The 17,818-nt window shown below is 41.9% G+C and overlaps 3 protein-coding genes across 6 annotated transcripts in view; 1 reads left to right on the top strand and 2 right to left on the bottom strand.

Moving 5' to 3' along the window:
* The window catches only part of LOC148729851 (monocarboxylate transporter 13-like), a 17,876-nt gene extending 5,030 nt beyond the window's left edge, over nt 1–12,846 (top strand). For 2 of the 4 annotated variants that reach the window (XM_088760165.1, XM_088760164.1), the window contains exons 2-5: nt 7,218–7,441; nt 9,043–9,611; nt 10,606–10,975; nt 11,370–12,846. In XM_088760165.1, coding sequence (XP_088616291.1) covers nt 7,222–7,441; nt 9,043–9,611; nt 10,606–10,975; nt 11,370–11,548 — 1,338 coding nt within the window. In that variant the 5' untranslated portion in view covers nt 7,218–7,221 and the 3' untranslated portion in view covers nt 11,549–12,846. Of the gene's footprint in view, nt 1–359; nt 560–7,217; nt 7,442–9,042; nt 9,612–10,605; nt 10,976–11,369 lie in introns of all 4 variants that reach the window. The other 2 variants (XM_088760163.1, XM_088760166.1) reach the window with 2 other exon arrangements.
* LOC148729852 (uncharacterized) lies at nt 1,960–3,319 on the bottom strand. Its single transcript, XM_088760168.1, has one exon. The coding sequence runs from the start codon at nt 3,194–3,196 to the stop codon at nt 2,264–2,266; it is 933 nt and encodes a 310-aa protein (XP_088616294.1). The 5' UTR covers nt 3,197–3,319; the 3' UTR covers nt 1,960–2,263.
* On the bottom strand, nt 11,945–17,112 carry LOC111335639 (amine sulfotransferase-like). Its single transcript, XM_088760169.1, has 4 exons — nt 16,807–17,112; nt 13,610–13,975; nt 12,837–12,931; nt 11,945–12,638 (listed from the first exon to the last, which is right to left on the bottom strand). The coding sequence occupies exons 1-4, from the start codon at nt 16,988–16,990 to the stop codon at nt 12,363–12,365; spliced, it is 921 nt and encodes a 306-aa protein (XP_088616295.1). The 5' UTR covers nt 16,991–17,112; the 3' UTR covers nt 11,945–12,362.
* Nucleotides 17,113–17,818: the final 706 nt, after the last annotated feature.

Raw genomic sequence — 17,818 nt, 5'->3', positions numbered from 1 at the left:
GTTTACTGGGTCTTCGTTTTCGTAGTACGAAAAACGAAGACCGGGTCTTAGGTCTTAGGTCTTCGTTTTCGAGGGTCTTCGTTTTCGTAACACCCCCCTCCCCAATTGGGGGCTATATATTTTCCATCAGAGGCAACCTCCTAATTTCCACTAACAATTCACTGCCATCCATAAGGCAAAAAAACAGAGGCCAAAATTGGCAGTCGAAAACACCTTACCTTAGGTAAGCTTTTCCTTCTTTGGGAATTACCCAACCAGTTGTTTGGTAAATTTTAAATCACTTGCTTGCCATGTGGCTAAAACAAAGCGTGGTTGAAAAGACAAATACTGCCAGACAAAGCCTATTGTTATCTTTGCAGCTGTTCTTTCGAATCACTGCTGGCGAGCCCTAGCGAGAAAAAGCCAAAGTTTGTCGGATGTAACATAGGAGACATGCACAGTCGATTGCATTTTTTATATCCGGGGTGCTTGTGATGACATCACGAAATATCGATCGATTTCGAGCATCAGCTGCGTACAGTCTTCCCGCTCTGCTAGAAATTAAGGACACATAAACGAGGTGAGTTTTTAAAATAGATGTCTTTAATTGCTCGTGGAAGTATTGATCAAGGTCATGATCGGTTTAGTGATGACTCTCGAGGAGGACAAGAGATTTTTATGTGTTTGGCTGCTCTATTACGTGAGCAATTTTTGCCGATTCGCGAGTGGAGGTGCCAAGATATTGATCAAGTCCTACTTCATGGAGATAATTTTTTTCTCAGTGCATTCAGCAGCAGTAAAGCATTAGGCAAAAAATGCTTCCATTCGGAGTAAACTGCCGACTGTAGCTTGCTGGTCTCGGGAGAAAAGAGAGGAAGGTGTGAAGCCAAACTGCTTTATGTCGAAAGCGACTTCGGTAACACAGGCAAATCATCCACAGTATTCTTCGCCCGTTGAGGGGGTATCTCGAAAACGCAGACCTCGAAATCGCAGACCGCAGAGCGCAGACCGCAGACCGCACAGACCTCGAAAACGCAGACCTTGAAAAATCTTTTTTCGACATTTCAAAGAGAACCGTGGTTGTGAAGCAGTTTTTTTTTTGTTATTTTTTTTTTTCGATGAGGGAGATTTAGTCAAAACAAGCATTACGTGCGACCGGAAGTCGAATAAGATTAATTAAAATATTTGCTTCGTGTTAAAGCCAGTGGCCTGCAAACAAATAAATTTTGTTAAAGTCGCTCTCAGTTACTTCAATAAAGCTTACTTACATAATTTACGCGCAAACGTCCAACTTTGAGCGTGGTACGAACTCATATGTGGCTCCTTAATTAATAGACTTTCCCTGGTTTCAGGTCGCGGTTTCCCAAGATTCCTTGAAGGCAAAAATTTAAGTCCCTCGTCAGCTCGGCGATAGCAATCGCTGCCTTGGGAAAAACCACTTCAGTATAAAATGTTGAAAGGCTTCGCCTGCTTGTGTGCCATCGAGGCAATGCAAAAATACGAGGAAATGAAAACAGTCGTACGCCACCCGCATTACGCATTACAACGATCGGTTTAGGACAAAAAGCGACCTTTAGACGCCGCAGATTTTGTAAAGTCTTCGTCTCCTTTGCTACGATCTTCAGATTTGAGTCTCCGCCATCAAAAAAAACAAAATCGCTTCGCAACCGTGGTTCTCTTTGAAATGTCGTAAACAAATTTTCGGGGTCTGCGTTTACGAGAAACCCCCTGGGTTTTCTCGAAAACGCAGACCTTAACAAACAGCAAACTTTACTAGATGCCGCGTATTTTGTAACATCTTCGTCTCATAAGTAACGCTTCACAACCGCGGTTCTCTCCGAAATGTCTAAAAACAGGGCTTTTACATTGGGTCTGCGTTTTTCTGCGTTTTCGAGAAAACCCAGGGGGTTTTCTCGAAAACGCAGACCCAAAAACGCAGACCTCGACAAACAGCAAACTTTACTAGATAATGACAATAATAATAATAATAATAATAATAATAATAATAACACATCTCCTTCTTTATTTAGCAATAATTTCCATAAAATCCTCTACAATACAAAATATTAACAGCGTAAAAAACGATCCAAAGTAACTCACTTTCGGCTCACATCTACTCCTTTCTTTAATGTCAAAGTGTCTGGAAAACTATAAATAACGGAGTCAAATCTGAACAGATTCAAAGTCTAATAATCTGATAAGTAAAAGCATATCTAAAACTATACAGAAAAGAGAAAGGTGAATGACAAATCTAGAACCCTATATACAAGGCTGCTAAAAATTATTAAACAATGTCAATGGCTCCCTCGGCAGCTGCGATTTCAACGTCACAATTATTATAGTCATACGCAGCGCGGCGCTTCACCTGCGATCCTCGAAGGCAAACTAAGGCCGACCGAAGGAGGGCAAAGGATGTCTTTGCTCGGATCCAGGAAATTTTTTGCGAGTATCGTTCCCCTTTCTTGGCGGCTATCAGCTCGGCCAATCGGCTGTGGTATCTTATACATTCCATCCCCATCCCGCCCGTAGTTGTAAATACAAGCGGCGTGAACGAGCCATGCTCAACATCCAACACTCTCCTTGAGTACAGCCGCTTCTTGTCGTTTTCATGGACGCGATAAATCTGCTGTGTTTCCTGGTCCTTGTAAGACTCGGCATTAGGGTGGCAAACCCTCACATCGAAGAATGCCGAGCTCTGGGGACCCCAGAAGCCACGCGCCCGAAAGTCCAATCTTGCGTCTTGTGCTCTATTAGACCCTCTGCTGAGTTGTTCTTCAGTGATGTCTTGGAGAACTGGCTCGATCTCGACATCGGTACACACTATACTCAAAAAGTCAGCCTCGAGGTCTCTCGACTCATTATGCCGTTGGATAACAAAGCCCCCTCGTTTGCAAATCATTGCGTGGTCTACTGTGGAGTTTTCCCCACACGCACACACTGATGGAATATCATCGAACGGCCAATCATAGCGTAATTTAACAGCATCGCGAAACTCTCTCTTGCTGAGGTTGAAACCATGTTCTTGAAGGGGAAGAACTGTGAGCCATACAGAAGAGCCTTTTTCTTGCGCAAGTTCTAGAGCTCGCTTGGTCTTCCGTGAAACAGTTTGTTTTAGATTATCTGCAATCTCTGAAAGTTCTTCAGCTTTTCCATGTTTGACAGCCTGACGCCCTGACTCGATGAGGGACTCGTCGGGTAGTTGATGAGTTTGAGCCATGATATGTTCGACAAGAGAAGACGTCACCTTAATAGATGAGGCATGTTCACGTGCCGCCTCGTGACATGGGTTGCTCAAGCTCAGGCCGCTTAGGCGCACGGGTAGTGCTAGAACGTCTCTATCCAGTTTGCTACACCTGCGCCATACGATTGCTGGTATAAGGACCTGGGAAATAGCCTCTTCAAGTGGCTCTAGAAGATCTTAGATAATAATAATTTTAATGATAATAATAATAATAATAACTTTATTTCAGTGTCAAACTTCTGGCTAGCCTGTAATAGGCTTACTAATCGGGGACACCATCCTACCTAAAAAGTATAATAATCTTTAGAATTTACAAACTTCTAGCTAGCCTGTAATAGGCTTACTAATTGGGGACACCATCCTACCTAAAAAGTACAATAATCTTTAGAATTTACAATGATAAAATCTTTAGGCTAAAAGTAATTACATACAATGATACACAATGATAAGGACCAAATCTAGAATTCGAAATATTAACTCCTTAAGCTACAGTCAAACTAAGACTGATTTAATAAGATCTTTAATGTTTATTCGGCTCTGAAATCTATATTAGGAAGTGCATGTGGGACAGTTTCCGTTGCAAAAGTCGTTCTCCACCAAGCTAGTGAGATCTCTTTTCCTAATATTGGCCACAGAGGCGCGTATTTTGTAACATCGTCTCACAAGCAACGCTTAACAACCACGGTTCTCTCCGAAATTTCTAAAACAGAGTTTCTAATTTGGGTCTGCGTTTTTTGGTCTGCGTTTTTGGGTCTGCGTTTTTGGGTCTGCGTTTTTGAGAAACCCCCCGGGTTTTCTCGAAAACACAGACTCAAAAACGCAGACCTCGACAAACCGCAAACTTTACTAGATGGCGCATATTTTGTAACACCTTTGTCTCATAAGCATTTTGGAGGCCTCGAAATTGCAGTCCTCGAAAGAACCAGTGCACATATGATTGATTGGTAGTCTGATTTGGCTTACTAGCACATGGTTAATGGTTTTGAGAAGCAGATGATCCAAGCGCGGAAAAATTCGTCACATAATACCTCGCGTGACTAACGCGTTATGCCAATCAAATTGTGTTTAAGACATGTTTCTTAAAGCGCGAGAATGAATATAGCAAAGAAGGGAGAAGAATGTTTAAAGAGTCTAGCTGACGTCTGATTATAAAGCTTTAAGAATCCGTCGGAAGTTCGAGCAACGTGTGTGTACAAAAACTTGGAACCGAGACGAGTTACATTGGTTTACTAAAGTCAGTGCAGCCGTTTTAAATATTCTCCTGCGAAAAAAATCATTTTTTTAACATCACCAAATGTCGAAAAACAAATTTTCGAGGACTGCAATGTTGAGGCCTCGAAAATGCTTGTGAGACGAAGGTGTTACAAATTATGCGGCATCTAGTAAAGTTTGCGGTTTGTCGAGGTCTGCGATTTTGGGTCTGCATTTTCGAGAAAACCTAGGGGGTTTCTCGAAAACGCAGACCCCGAAAATTTGTTTACGACATTTCAAAGAAAACCATGGTTGTGAAGCGATTTTGTTTTTTTTGGCGGCAGAGACTCAGATCTGAAGATCGTAGCAAAGGATACGAAGATGTTACAAAATCTGCGGCATCTAAAGGTCGCAATGTAAAGTGGGGTTGACAGGCCTACACGACTTCCCAGCGCGTGTTTAGAGTAGCCTATTCAAAGTTTGGCCCTAACGAGTATGTCTTTGGGCGACCGTCCTCTTTTGTAAGATACTAGAAGCGGATTTTTGTATATTTCGTTCAGTAGTGGTTGTGTTTCTATATGCCAGTGACTCATGAGGATTTGCTTTAGGTTTGGCACCGATGGTTGGTATTGTGTAACAAAAAGCAAGATTCGTTGGTTCGTCTTTTGTTTCTGTTGAAGAGCTAATTTCCTGTTTTTTAATTCACTTCTGAGAGGGTTGTGCTAATGAGGTCCTCTGGGTAGCCTCTCTTTAGCAAATGCGCTTCATTTGTAATTTTCTCCTCGAATATTGTTTGAGAGGATTTTGTTCTTAGAAGTCTAAGGGTCTCCCCTTTTAAGAAGTCTTTTTTAATTCCTTGTGGGTGACAGGAACTATAGTGTGTATACTGAAATGTCTCAGTTTTTTTAAAATGAGTACGTACAACAGGGATTGCGTTTTTTCTTTAATCGTTCGCCTTTGTAGATGTACAGCTATTTTTTTTACTTTCTCGATCGTTAAGTTGTCTTGATTGCTTTCAGCTTGCGCCACGCGCGCTGATTCGATCGTACTACAGTTCTTAGTGTTCAGTGTTCTAGCCATTTTGACTCGTTTTCTTTTATTTATTTCGGTCTTAAAACGACCGATTTCACGCTCATAGAAGCACATGATCGCCTTTACTGTTTCTTGCTCCGCGTTGTTAAGGATTTGCTTTATCTCATTTTTTAAATCCTCGTCTGCTCTTATTTTGGCCCTCGCCCTATATTGTAGGGAATCTGGGCATGTTCTGCTAGGCATTTGGTACAAAGGGTTTTGTTCGTTATCCTCAGACTTACCGAGTAGATCATCTTCAGTGGCGGTGTCATAAACTAAGACCTAAGACCCCGAAAACTAAAAGGCCGTTTACACGGCAGAAAAATCGGGTACGGACTTGTCAAAAAAGGAGCACGGACCTGACATTTTTGCCCGTGTAAACAATCCGTACCACGTTTTGGGGGATGGGTACGGACCCGTGTTTTTTCTTGATTTGGGGCCATAGACGTCTATGGCCCCAAAACCAGTAAAAAACACGGGTCCGGACCAGTTTCTTGCATCACGCGTCGCCATTTTGATTACAAGAATTACCGTATTTACTCGAATAAGCGCCGCACCCCCGATGCAGCGCTTATTCGAGGAATTCCGTATAACCAGGAAAAATACTATAAAACAATTTTAACACAGCATCGGAAGTTTATATTCTTTAAATGTGATGTTCTTTAGTTCAAAGTGACTGTATTTCTCTGCTCGGGTAATGAAACGCTCGGGGTTTTTCACCGCATGAATTTCTCTCGTAATTCTAGATTTACTATCAGTTTAGCATCAGTCCATAGGAAAATTGACAGATAGAAAGTGTACCGTTGAATAAAAATATAGAAAAGATAAATTTGTCTGGTACAAGCTTTAATTAAGCGCCTCAGCGCTTATTCGAGTAAATACGGTATGCATGTTCGATAACAGCACACAGCTGTACCAAATACTGTAGTCCCATGCAAGAAATTGGTCGGGTCCCCCAAAAACTGCAGTGTGAACGCAACCTTGCTAACTCGGTCCTTATGCCTCTTTTTGTCCGACCCGTGGTAAAACATCATCCGTGTAAACTGCTAAAATTATGCGGTCCGTACTACTTTTTTGACACGTCCGTACCCGATTTTTCCGCCGTGTAAAAGGCCTTTAAGACCCCTAGAACTAAGACCCCCCCCGTCTTTTCATTGATTTTCACTTTTCCGGTGGGTCTTAGTTTTCGTAATGACGAAAGGTCATTACGAAAACTAACATCCCATAATATTTTTCTTGTTTTTCAATTATTTTTTAATAAATAGAATATGTTGAAGCGCATAATAGACAGCAATTAACACCCCGTCTTTTCAATGATTCATGACTTCTCCGGTGGGTCTTAGTTTTCGTAAGTTAAATTAAAGCTTAATTAAAGCTTGTACCAGTTTTCTTACTTTATGCGTTTACGGTGAGCGTTTTCATCGTCTTCGTGTGGACGGATGGCCTAAACGCATAAAAAAGTTTGCGTTTACTAGCGTTTGCGTTTACAATCCTCTTCGTGTGGACGTGGCCTCACTCACAGAGCTCCGCGCGATAACATTAATCCTTTTTTTTTTTTCGCTGATTTTTTCACTTTGCGTGACGGACTTCACCGAAAAGGGAATGCACGTGGTCCGGCTTCAGTAAAGTTGAGTGACTAAGGGGAGGAAAGTTTTAGAAGTTTGGCACCTTACATTTCAGAGCCCTTCAGGCACCCAGTGACGCTTTGTTAGAGCACCGTTTCACTTGATTTCAGAAAGATGTCGAGGAAAGAGACAGAGTCAGCCGTAAATGTTCTCCAAGACGGCGTTCAGTCGTCCTTGTGTGTAAGGCACACATGCAAATCTGATTCCTGTTGGTCTTGGTTGGTCTGTGGTGTGTGTGCTTTGTGTAACATTATCATCTGCGGTCTAACGTACAGCTATGGAATTCTGTTTCCCTCGCTGCTGGAAGAGTTTCAACAAGGAAAAGCTACTACAGGTATGCTGAGTTTTTTTTAGTCCAGGTGCTGTCAATATGTTGTAGATTAGATAAATGTCTGATTGACCGGGAAATTTATCAAATGGAAAGTGTTTAGCATGATCTGTACCCTTATCAACAACGATATCCGTTATCACAGTGGTCAAAATGCTGTGGACTCACGAGTCGTAGGCGATACCACAATATCGACGTCGAATAAAACGACTCTGTCAGTACGTGACCGTTGCGTGACTCGTTTACGAGAGCAGCGTTGTCTGTACTCTTATTGACATCGGCAAATTGGCCAATCATATTGCGACATTACTACAAATTGTCGTGAGAACCCGTTTCATTTAACTCCCGTCCGCCGAAAGCGACGAATAAAACAAGTTTTACTGCCTCTTGACCCTCAAACTCCCATGAGTGACTTAGACTGACTCTGAAGAGGAGTAGACTGAAGGTTTTTTTTCCTGATTTGCTGTTTTACCGATAGGTTAGCACATAAACTAGTATCTTGGCGTCCCAAAGAGTAACCCAACCTTTCACTGAATTATCTTATGCTGCTCAATTAAAAGTGTGTGGGGAAAAGGTATCCTTGACCTAACCAATGATTTTTGGCGATAATCAGGGCAATAGCTGATGGTAATGTTATTGAACGAAGGCGGCGGGGTTTTTGAGTTGTTTTCAGAACGGCAGCGTCCTCAGTTGAATCTTAAGCACATTTGAAGACAGTTTTTGAACGATTACTATACCCTTTGGATTCTCCTTGGAACTTAAAATAAATACATACTTTAAATCGGCGAAGTGACTGGAAAAGGATGGTGCTTGGCTGCGCGCAAGGCTCGTCCTTTGGCCCCCTTCTGTGGAATTTGTTCCAAAATGATATGTCATTCCATATAAATAATGCTAATTTGAGCATGTATGCCGACGACCATCAGATGTATGTCACGGGGAAGAAGCATGACGTTGTCGCGCAAAGTATCAAGATAACTGGAGAGAAAGCTCTATCCTGGTACAAGAAAACTATCTCTCAACCAACCCAGAAAAGTTCAAGCTATTAACGATCAACCCGAGAAATGTTGACAAAGACAACGATAACCAAAATTTTTCTGTTGACGGTCATACTATTAAGAGAATGGGGGAAATACGGCTTTTAGGAGTTCAAATCGATGAAATATTGAGTTTTACTAGTCATATCCGTTATCTATGCTCTAAGGCCAGTCAAAAAGTAGGGGTCCTAGTGCGGCTACGCAATTTGATACCCTGTAATGCTAAACTATCACTTTACAGGTCTTCAATTCTACCCCATCTTACCTACTGTCATCTAGTATGGCACTTTTGTAATGCATCGGATCGGAGAAAGCTTGAGCGGACTCAGGAGCGAGCACTTAGGGCGGTGTACAAAACTAGATCAGCGTCCTATCACGAACTGCTAAGTCGCGCCAAACTATCGACGTTGAACAATCGGCGCCTACAAGACATTGCCACTTTGATGTTTAAAGTTAAGCGCAGTCTTATAGCTAAAAACATAGATACTTAAATAAAGTTTTTCATTCACTTTCATTCATGAAAATCGTATGGTTTCTGTTATATACTTCCCTTCAACTCTTCTTCTTTCCTAGCACTGGTTGGATCATTAGCCATGGTCGGAACAGGTGTGTACAGTATGCCGGTGGCTAAAGTTTACAATCGCATTGGGCCCCTTAAAACTGTCATTGCAGGGACCCTAATCAGCGTGGCGGCCCTCTTGGTGACGTCACGAGCTACAGGCATCTATTTCGTCATGGTTAGCTATGGCATTATTTTCGGAATTGGATCATGTTTCGTGTTTCTTCCTTTGTATTTAACAATGCCTAAGTACTTTATAAAACGGCGCTCGTTGGCGCTGGGGCTTGTTGCCATGGGGCCCGGAGGAGGGTTGTTCGTGATGAGCCCAATAATGCAAGCTCTTGTAGATGCACTTGATTGGCGCGGAACATTTATGGCCATGGCTGGTATTGTGGCCTTAATCGGGCCCCTTAGTTGTGTCTTTATCAGGATGCCTGATGATATGACTGATCAACACGATGCTCTGGGGGAGGATAGAGGAAAGCTTTCTTACTTGTCTTTCATCAGGAATAAACGCTTTGTAATTTTCACTGTTGCTACATGTTTGTCATATGCTGGACATTACATTCCTTCCTTCCACATGGTAAGTCACACATTGTAACTCCACTATTGAAACAAAGTCTCGCCGAACGGTCGAAAATGTTTTTTAAGTTAAAATTTGTCGTGGGGGGGGGGGAGAGGAGGGATTTGAAGAATTTAGGGGAATCGTATGGTTTTCAGGGGGAACGGAGGTGTAAAGAATCCAATAACGAAAAAACGCTAGAACTCAAACTCCGTAGGAAAATATGTATTAACTTGTTAAAATAACCAGAACATTCGGCTTAAATAAATACTCCAAAAACTTTTTGAAATTAAAACTGAGGGATTAAAATAAGCGTGGACAAAAACTAAAAAAACAAACAAACAAAACTAAACTTGGTAAAGAAAAATAACCAAGATACGCGCGAGAAAATGTCCACGCTAGTTTCCAGTGTCAAGGCCAAAGCTCCCCAACGTGATTGGCTAATTTACAGAATCACGTGCGCTACGTGTGAAAACAAAAACAACTCCAAGGGGTGGGGAAGGAAATAAAAGGAATTGAAATTCAAAAACGAAAGGGATTTTCTACAGGAGTGGGGGATCAGCCGTCGCTAACAGAGTATGAAGGGGGACACCATGAAAAAATTGAATTCCATTTAGTGCCAATGAGGCAACCTCGTTCCCAGGGTGTCTCATCTTCCCGCGCCCTCTCTTCTCTCACTCTCCCTGGGGACGAGGTTGCCAATAAGGGAGGATCATAAGAATATTATAGATCCTTTGGGGGGCCAAGTAAATCTTATCGTGACACAAACAAAGTCCCCCAACCCTGAACGCTAAGCTGCATCGCTATTCTGTTACCGACAATATTCCCAACCTCGTTCTCGAGAAGAGAGGGGGCGGGAAGATGAGAGACCCTGGGAACCAGGTGAAATATTCCGTCGGCTGAGTTTCCTTCAGACAGCGATTAAGCCGTTACTGAAAACCAATCAAGATATTAGCGGGTAAACATCGTTTTGCAACAATATGCTTGACTAAAATTTTAGTACTTTTTTTTACAGGTTCGTTACTGCGAGACACTGGGGATATATGCAAATCAATCTTCCAAGCTCTATATCTACAGCGGTGTGACGTCATTGCTAATTCGTCCTGTGATCGGCCGTCTGTGTGACATCGAATGGATTCAAGCGCACTCTCTCTTCCAGATCGCCGCGGTTGCGGAGGGAATTGCTACTTTGCTTCTGCCGCTTGCAAAACGATACATTTATTTTGTGCTTTATTTCCTACTGTATGGATGTACAGACGGTACCATGTTCAGTGCCATGTGTGTTGCATCCATGTTTTGTTTTAAAGGAACTCAGCGCAATCGTGGGTTTGGTTTCTATCAGAGTATAACAAATATCGTATCTGCGTTTGGTCCAGCTCTCGGAGGTACGTACTCAAGATTAAGATTAGTTATTCTCCCTACTCGCTTCCTTACATTTCACTGTAATGAAGTAAAGAGAACTTAGTGTTTTTCCGGGATAATGCCCACTTGCCGATAAGTTTGAAAAGCGTGGAAAGAAAGCGAAAGAAATAAATTCTATGAAAACGCAAAGAATAAATTTAGATTATTTGAGCAAAACTCAATTTCGATCCATGTTTCAGTCGAAAACGGAAGTAAACTGTAATCTTTATAATTTGAATAGGATCAGATGGACCGCATGAACAGAGGCTGAGAAAAGTGCCCACAAGCCCTTGTAAACGTTTCGCAGCTTCTTATGAGAAGGCACTGAATTTGATGACAGTCAAATTTTGAATAATACTTGGGTTTTCTTTTTTTCAGGGCTAGTAGCGGACAGTTTCGGAGCGTACCCTCCAGCATTTTACATGTCAGGAGGCTTCGTAGCTCTCAGTGGAGCTGTAGTTCTCCTCGTTCTGTTTGTAAAACTAGATAATCAAGATTCTGGCGAAGGCACCATTAGTGGAGCGCTATTAGTGGTGGAAAAATGTACCGTTGTTTAATCGACGCTATGGAGCAAAATTTTAAGCATTGGCTACTCATAAGCTGTCGGGATCGAGGGGTTTCCTTTGCTAATAACTCCCTCCTCCCCCCTCCCAACGTTTTCGCTCTCATTCGTCGTCTACTTCTAATTTTGGTTGAGGGGGGTGGGGGAATGGGGTGGGGGAATGGGGTGGGGGAATGGGGTGGGGGAGTGGGGGTGGGCAAAGGGGAGTGGGGCTGACACTTGGTGGTCACTTCACCCTGTTCCCACCCCTCTTCATCCATGCTACTCAGAAACTTCAGAGAAAAGAGATTGCTTTGCCTAGCTACGCAATAGCCTAAAGAATTACAAATACGATAAAGCACTACACTGAAAGGATTGTGGTCCGATAAACCAAACAGGCAATCCAACTAGCTTACGCAAATCGTATAATTTATTCCAGTATGTTATTATTCGATCTAGAGACAAGAAATTAAATACATTTGAGAAACTGAACAGGATCTATCGATACATAAACACACGAGTCAAACTATTAGCTAGAATTGCAGCACTGATAACTTACTTCTGTGGCGATGTCTAGTAGGATTGTTTCACGGTATACAGGTCAGCAACAGATATAACAGATCAGGGTATAACAGAATACGGGTCAGCGCGACAGGTCAGCAAAACATGAAGGTCACTTCGAATCTAAACATCTGAACTGAAAGCAGACTTATTCACGTGGCTTAATTGCGAAACTTAGTGTCAATCAAAGTCAATCAGGAAATCAAGTTAATAATTCATTGTATTAACGAAACAGATTGATTTTCAGTTTGAAAACCACTCAATTTGCGTTATTCTATGTCAAAATGCAGCCCAGTCCCGTGCAATTTCGTCAAGAATGTCTCGTCAAATTGCTTGATTAATTCTTCACTGAACAGGCTCTTCCACTCTCCAATCTGACCCTTACGAAGCAAGTTTGGTTTTGTAGCATATGCCGAAACGATATAAGAGTTCGAGTGTTTCTTCATTTCTGCAAACGTACACTGATGGGTGATTTTGCAGATCATTTCATCTGACAGTGGCTTCTCAAGAAATTCGCTGATTAGTCGAACGTTACCACAAAGATCCTAGAAGGTAAATGAGTTTTGATAGAAATCGTCACTGTTTTAGAATTGTGCAACTGCATGCTCAGTCTTGATTTAGAGGGCTTGTTAGTTTCACAATATCCGCTCTTCTACTTATCACAATCAGTCAAGTAAAGGTCGATCTTATTTATTGATACTTCAAATAAAACACAGATGAGTACAACATAATAAATAGTTTACCTTTTTCAAATCTTCGTACTTGAGAAACAAGATGTGAGGTTCGTCTTTGTGTTCCCACCAGGGTAGCACGTGATCAGACCACAAGCCATATGAATCTGCAGAAAAGTATTCGAATTTACGACCATTTGATTAAATTTGATCACAGCTATCGAACGGTTTAAGGAGGATTTTTGCAAGTTCGCCTCCTACCACCTTTTCAGGTTTGTCCCCTGAAGTGAAACAAGACCGCGCCTACCTTTGCCAACTCGCCCCCATCCCCCTCGTTTTCCTCCATAAATCTTCAACTCGTTTCATTACAGCAGAACATATTCTTTGGAACATGTTCTTGCAGAACATATTCTTTGGAACATATTACAGCAGAATATATTCTTTTGAACATACATTCTTTTTTTCTCGTTGCCATTCTCTGAAACCATTCTCGTTGCCATGTTCCCCTCAATCACGTAGCTCCAATTTCTGCCTTTAAAAGCACACACAACCCAAAATTCCTCTATTCGCTCCGACGAAGGGTTAACGCTCGAAACGTCAGCTTTTATAACCGTAACGGTGGCCAATTTACCATTTCAACTTTGTTGATATATTCAAATTATTTCGTTACCCCCGCCGACGCAGCGCCAAACGGTTTCTTTCGAAACTATCAGCCCTGAAACCATAACACCTTTGAGATATATGGGGGGTAAGCTTGTAAAGATGGGGGCAAACTCGCCGAGATGGTAGGGAGTGAACTTGTTAGGGAACAGCGAAAATCATTTTCAAGAAATATAAATCCTTACTTTTTCCCTCAAGAAACAACTTTACAAAGAACTTCCAGGTCCCAATAAAGTAACTGTCGGCGCCAAAGCTCAAGACAAAGTGATAATATGAAACAGCAACGTCTCTTGGATTTCTTGCCACGTAAATATACTTGCTTCTTTTGCTTTCATCTTTGCTCATCGGAATCACGTGATAAGGAAGATGTGACTTTATTAAGCGGGGACTAGGCCGAGAATTCACCGAGATCTTCTTCTTGTCTGAGTCGTCTCCAGGCCTATCGAAGAGTTGACTTTTCTCCAAAAAGGGGTATCGCCTTTCCACTCTTTCTTCACTGATTTTTCCATCGTTGAAAATTTGCCATACAATTTCTTGCATCCAGGTTGTTCCTGTGACAAAAGTAAACTAGTTCAAGAACGGATCTCGTGTTCTGCAGTTTGCATTTCTCGTAAGCTTTCATTCGGTTGGTTGTAAACATTAGCTACTCCGTCAGTTGCAGGAGTGATTCGGTTCGCTGTAAAATTTTACTCTCTCTCATTCTAAACCTTTAAGCTGCGTGGTCACGTGGTATGAGTTTGATAAACAATTAGTTAAAATGGATGCTAAAGCATGTATCGCGGACGTCTTATGGACATATCCTTGGGTTTCACCCACGTGACCAATACCTTAGCAACGGTTACTATCCGCCATCTTGGTGTCCCTCGAGCGTAAACAAACCGTATCTAACGAAGAGTTCATGTGAGAAAGAAGGGATGGTTTTATGCATTATTGTTGGCTGTTCGAGCAAAAGTGGAAAGCATAAAGACTAAGGATTTTTTCGTATAATAATTTAATAATTTTATTATTTCTATAGCGCAAAATTCATTATATATATGATCTAATGCGCTATACCTAAGATCATCACAAATCAAGGGGAAGAACAGGAGGAACTAGAAGTTGTTGTATTGTTCGAGGCTTGCGGCTGTTGTAGATCCTCGATTTTTTGGTCGAGCTTTTCTTTGAGCTTCTTAGCCGATAAGAAATCGATGTCTTTAGCCCTCGCATACGGCACTTCATTGACCTATGACGGCAAAATCCATGAGCATTTTACCTGAGTGCAAGTAAGCTTGGGGTGTCACAAAAACTCACACCCCGAAAACTCAGACTCCTCGAAAATTCAAGAGATAAACTCGACTCATGATCACTCCTGGTAATCCCTCGTGTATTTTGACCTTTTGGGTCTTCATCCAACTGAAGCAGCAAAAGCAAGGCCGCAAGTTGCACGTTTCGCAAAATCGTCCGATGGTTGAGTATTAAAACATTTTAGAGTGACACAGGACTTCATTTAGCTTAGATTTCCTCCATTTTTCCCGTTAATTTTGAACTTTTCATTCACAGTTAACAGGATCAAATGCGCACGCTCCAACACCATAGTATTAAAATGTGGCGTGACTTTGACGAGCCGAAAGGGACGTTTGTTTACCTTTTTGTACTTCGTCGCACAGATCCTTGTTGTCGCTCTGCTAAAATTCTTAAATATTTCGCGATAATAATGGATACAAACAGAGACTCGGCCCACCAGTCCCAAAACGAAGACAATTTTGCGACCCTTGGGCTAGAGTTCTTAAATGAGGCAGAAAGAGAAAAACAACGCGAAAGAAGACTCGGCATCAGCGCCGTCACGATTCGCCTCACTGAAGAATCACTCTTGATATTGTTGTTCGTCTTTCGCGTCGGATTTGTTGCATTATTCCACCGGTTATATTATAAAAAAATTGGTTCATGCTTTATGCTATGCACTATCGAATTATGGAGCACTTCGGAAGCTTGGAGAACACTTCGAGGGACCTGAGTTTTCGGTGTCTGAGTTTTCGTGACACCCAGCGACCTTGCCATGAATTCTAGTAGTTGCCTCTAACATAAATAAAACACTCGCGATATGTGAGTATGACTCAGCCAGTCCAGCTTTGCATCCCAAGCAATGGGCTGACAAAATAGTCCCATCGTTTTCGGAAATGACCCAAATGTTCACTAAAGGATCATTCATATGCTGTGAATGCCAAACTCGTGCTCTCACGGCATACTTGCCCGCGATTACTTTGCCTACAACTGAGGTTACAAATCCCGACACCATTTGATTAAACGCCTCTAGACTCTTGAACGCCTTGAACTGCTTCTTGGTGTAGAAGCTGGTCTCAAGAACGAGGTAACTCAGCAAGTCCGACGCTTCCACAGGAGGCAAGCATTTTGGACTGAACTTCTCGGCTGGTATGCTTGCAGGGTCAACCCCAATGACCGAGATCTTTCGCAAACATCTTTCCTTCCAACTCTCTAAGCTTTCGACATACTCAGAGAGCACTGGGATACCTTAAGATGAATGCCAGATACTTTTATCGCTTTTTTCTTCCGGGATATTCATGTAGTTGGCGAAATAATACGGCGATAAGAGAGAGGGCTTCACTATAGAAATCGTCTAATTATTCATAAATTTGACACCCGAGGGACACCAACATGGCGGACACTAACTTTAGCAAAGCTTGTGACGTCACCTGAAACCCAACCATTTCTTCTTCTCTCGCCGAAATTTTCATATTCACAAATGAAACGGCACTCAGACGACTGCCGTGAGGAAAAAGAAACCGACGGCAAAGGGGGGTAACTCGGCCAATCGGAAAGTTTTTAATTGAGAATGTAAACAGCCTCGAATTGCGAAGACACAATCTTAAAATTTCGCAAACAAAATACAGGAAACGAACACGAAATAAAGCGAATGTACCACAAAAAGGAAACGCTGTCGAAAGTATCGGCGATGAAGTGATTTTAGCTTAGATTAAAGCTAAATGAAATGCTTTCTCTTTTGCGCAATTGATTATGTAAATATCTTTGCAGAGTACGATTGTGGTCACTGGGTCATGAAACCAGAGAGAGTTGATTCAACACTCAAATTCGTGCCACTTGTGTTGACGAAATATAGCACGGATACTAAACTTCTAAAGCTTAGGATCCCATATTACAGGAAAAATTTGAATTTGTGGGATTATTGTGGCAGACCTTAAGAATATTGCCTTCCAACACGTGACTAATTTCTGAAATTACATCAATATTATTCGGTCGGTTGTAAAAACATATGCACAAACTTCTCACCAATGATTGTTAAAGAATAAATGCATAATAATTGGCCAGGAATTTGGCATTTCGTTTGCTACAATAAACGTGGTCCATTCTTAAACCATGGCCTTACCTGATTTTGGAAAACTGACCACATAGATATCGTCTGACCGGGTTTCAAAACGATTTAAATCCTTCTCAAAATCTTTATCAATGTTGGGAGCATAGAATGATATTCGTACACCATGAATCAATGCTTGTCGTGGTCCCGTAAGCTCTCCTTCCTTTTCTTGGATGACTGTGAAATCTTCAGACATAACTATGCTCTGTTGCGAATGACTTACCTGTCGAACCTATCGTTAAAGGTCGTCACACAACACTCTTCTTATAATTAGACGAGTTACATTGTAAAACTTGGGTCCTCTAAAGACTTGCTCCCGTGAGTTCAACTACTTAAATATTCGTTGCCAATTACCTTGTAGATTTTTACTGAGTAACCGTCTGGTTTTTTATCCTGGTTGTCCGTTGCATTCTTGAAACTCTCCCTGCTTATTGTGTTACTGAGTTCTGCAACGTTTGCCTTTCTTCTAAGGGTAGATTAGTCGGGGTACGGAAGGAGTTTAGGAAGATGATCGATGTTCTTATTTATCAGATTTAATTTTTTTTTTCCCATGAGTTGTGGGCAGAGAGCAAGGTTTCGTACTCGTCGTATTGTTTTCCTTCCTTTTTGCGCCCTCTCTTGTCAAATCTTTTATTTTCGCTTAGGCACGTATACCGCTTTCTACATCAGTAAAAGTGTACCGAGAGAGAGCTTGACACGGTTCGTAGACTTCCTCGCAAAGGGTCTTCTCTAAAGGGACGATGAATAATGGATAAAACCTGTGGTAGCATTCCAGCTTGCCGCGTCATATATGCTGTTACGCCCTAAATTTGAAGCTGGGATGGTAAATGTTTTGACCTTGCGGTGGTAGCGTAGTTGACTCGAAACGTCATTTCAATGGGTTGCCACGCAACACACGCCTTGTGAAAAGGCGTTGAGCGAAAGCTCGAAGAGAAGAGAGTGGCATACATGAGAAAAACGACAACAGTTCTTCGACCAAAGACGTGTTAGATATTCTAGAACGCGATGACTGACCTTAATCTAG

Source organism: Stylophora pistillata, chromosome 5, assembly GCF_964205215.1.
Source record: "Stylophora pistillata chromosome 5, jaStyPist1.2, whole genome shotgun sequence".
Taxonomy (NCBI): Eukaryota; Metazoa; Cnidaria; class Anthozoa; order Scleractinia; family Pocilloporidae; genus Stylophora; species Stylophora pistillata.
This window is presented reverse-complemented; position numbering and strand designations above follow the sequence as displayed.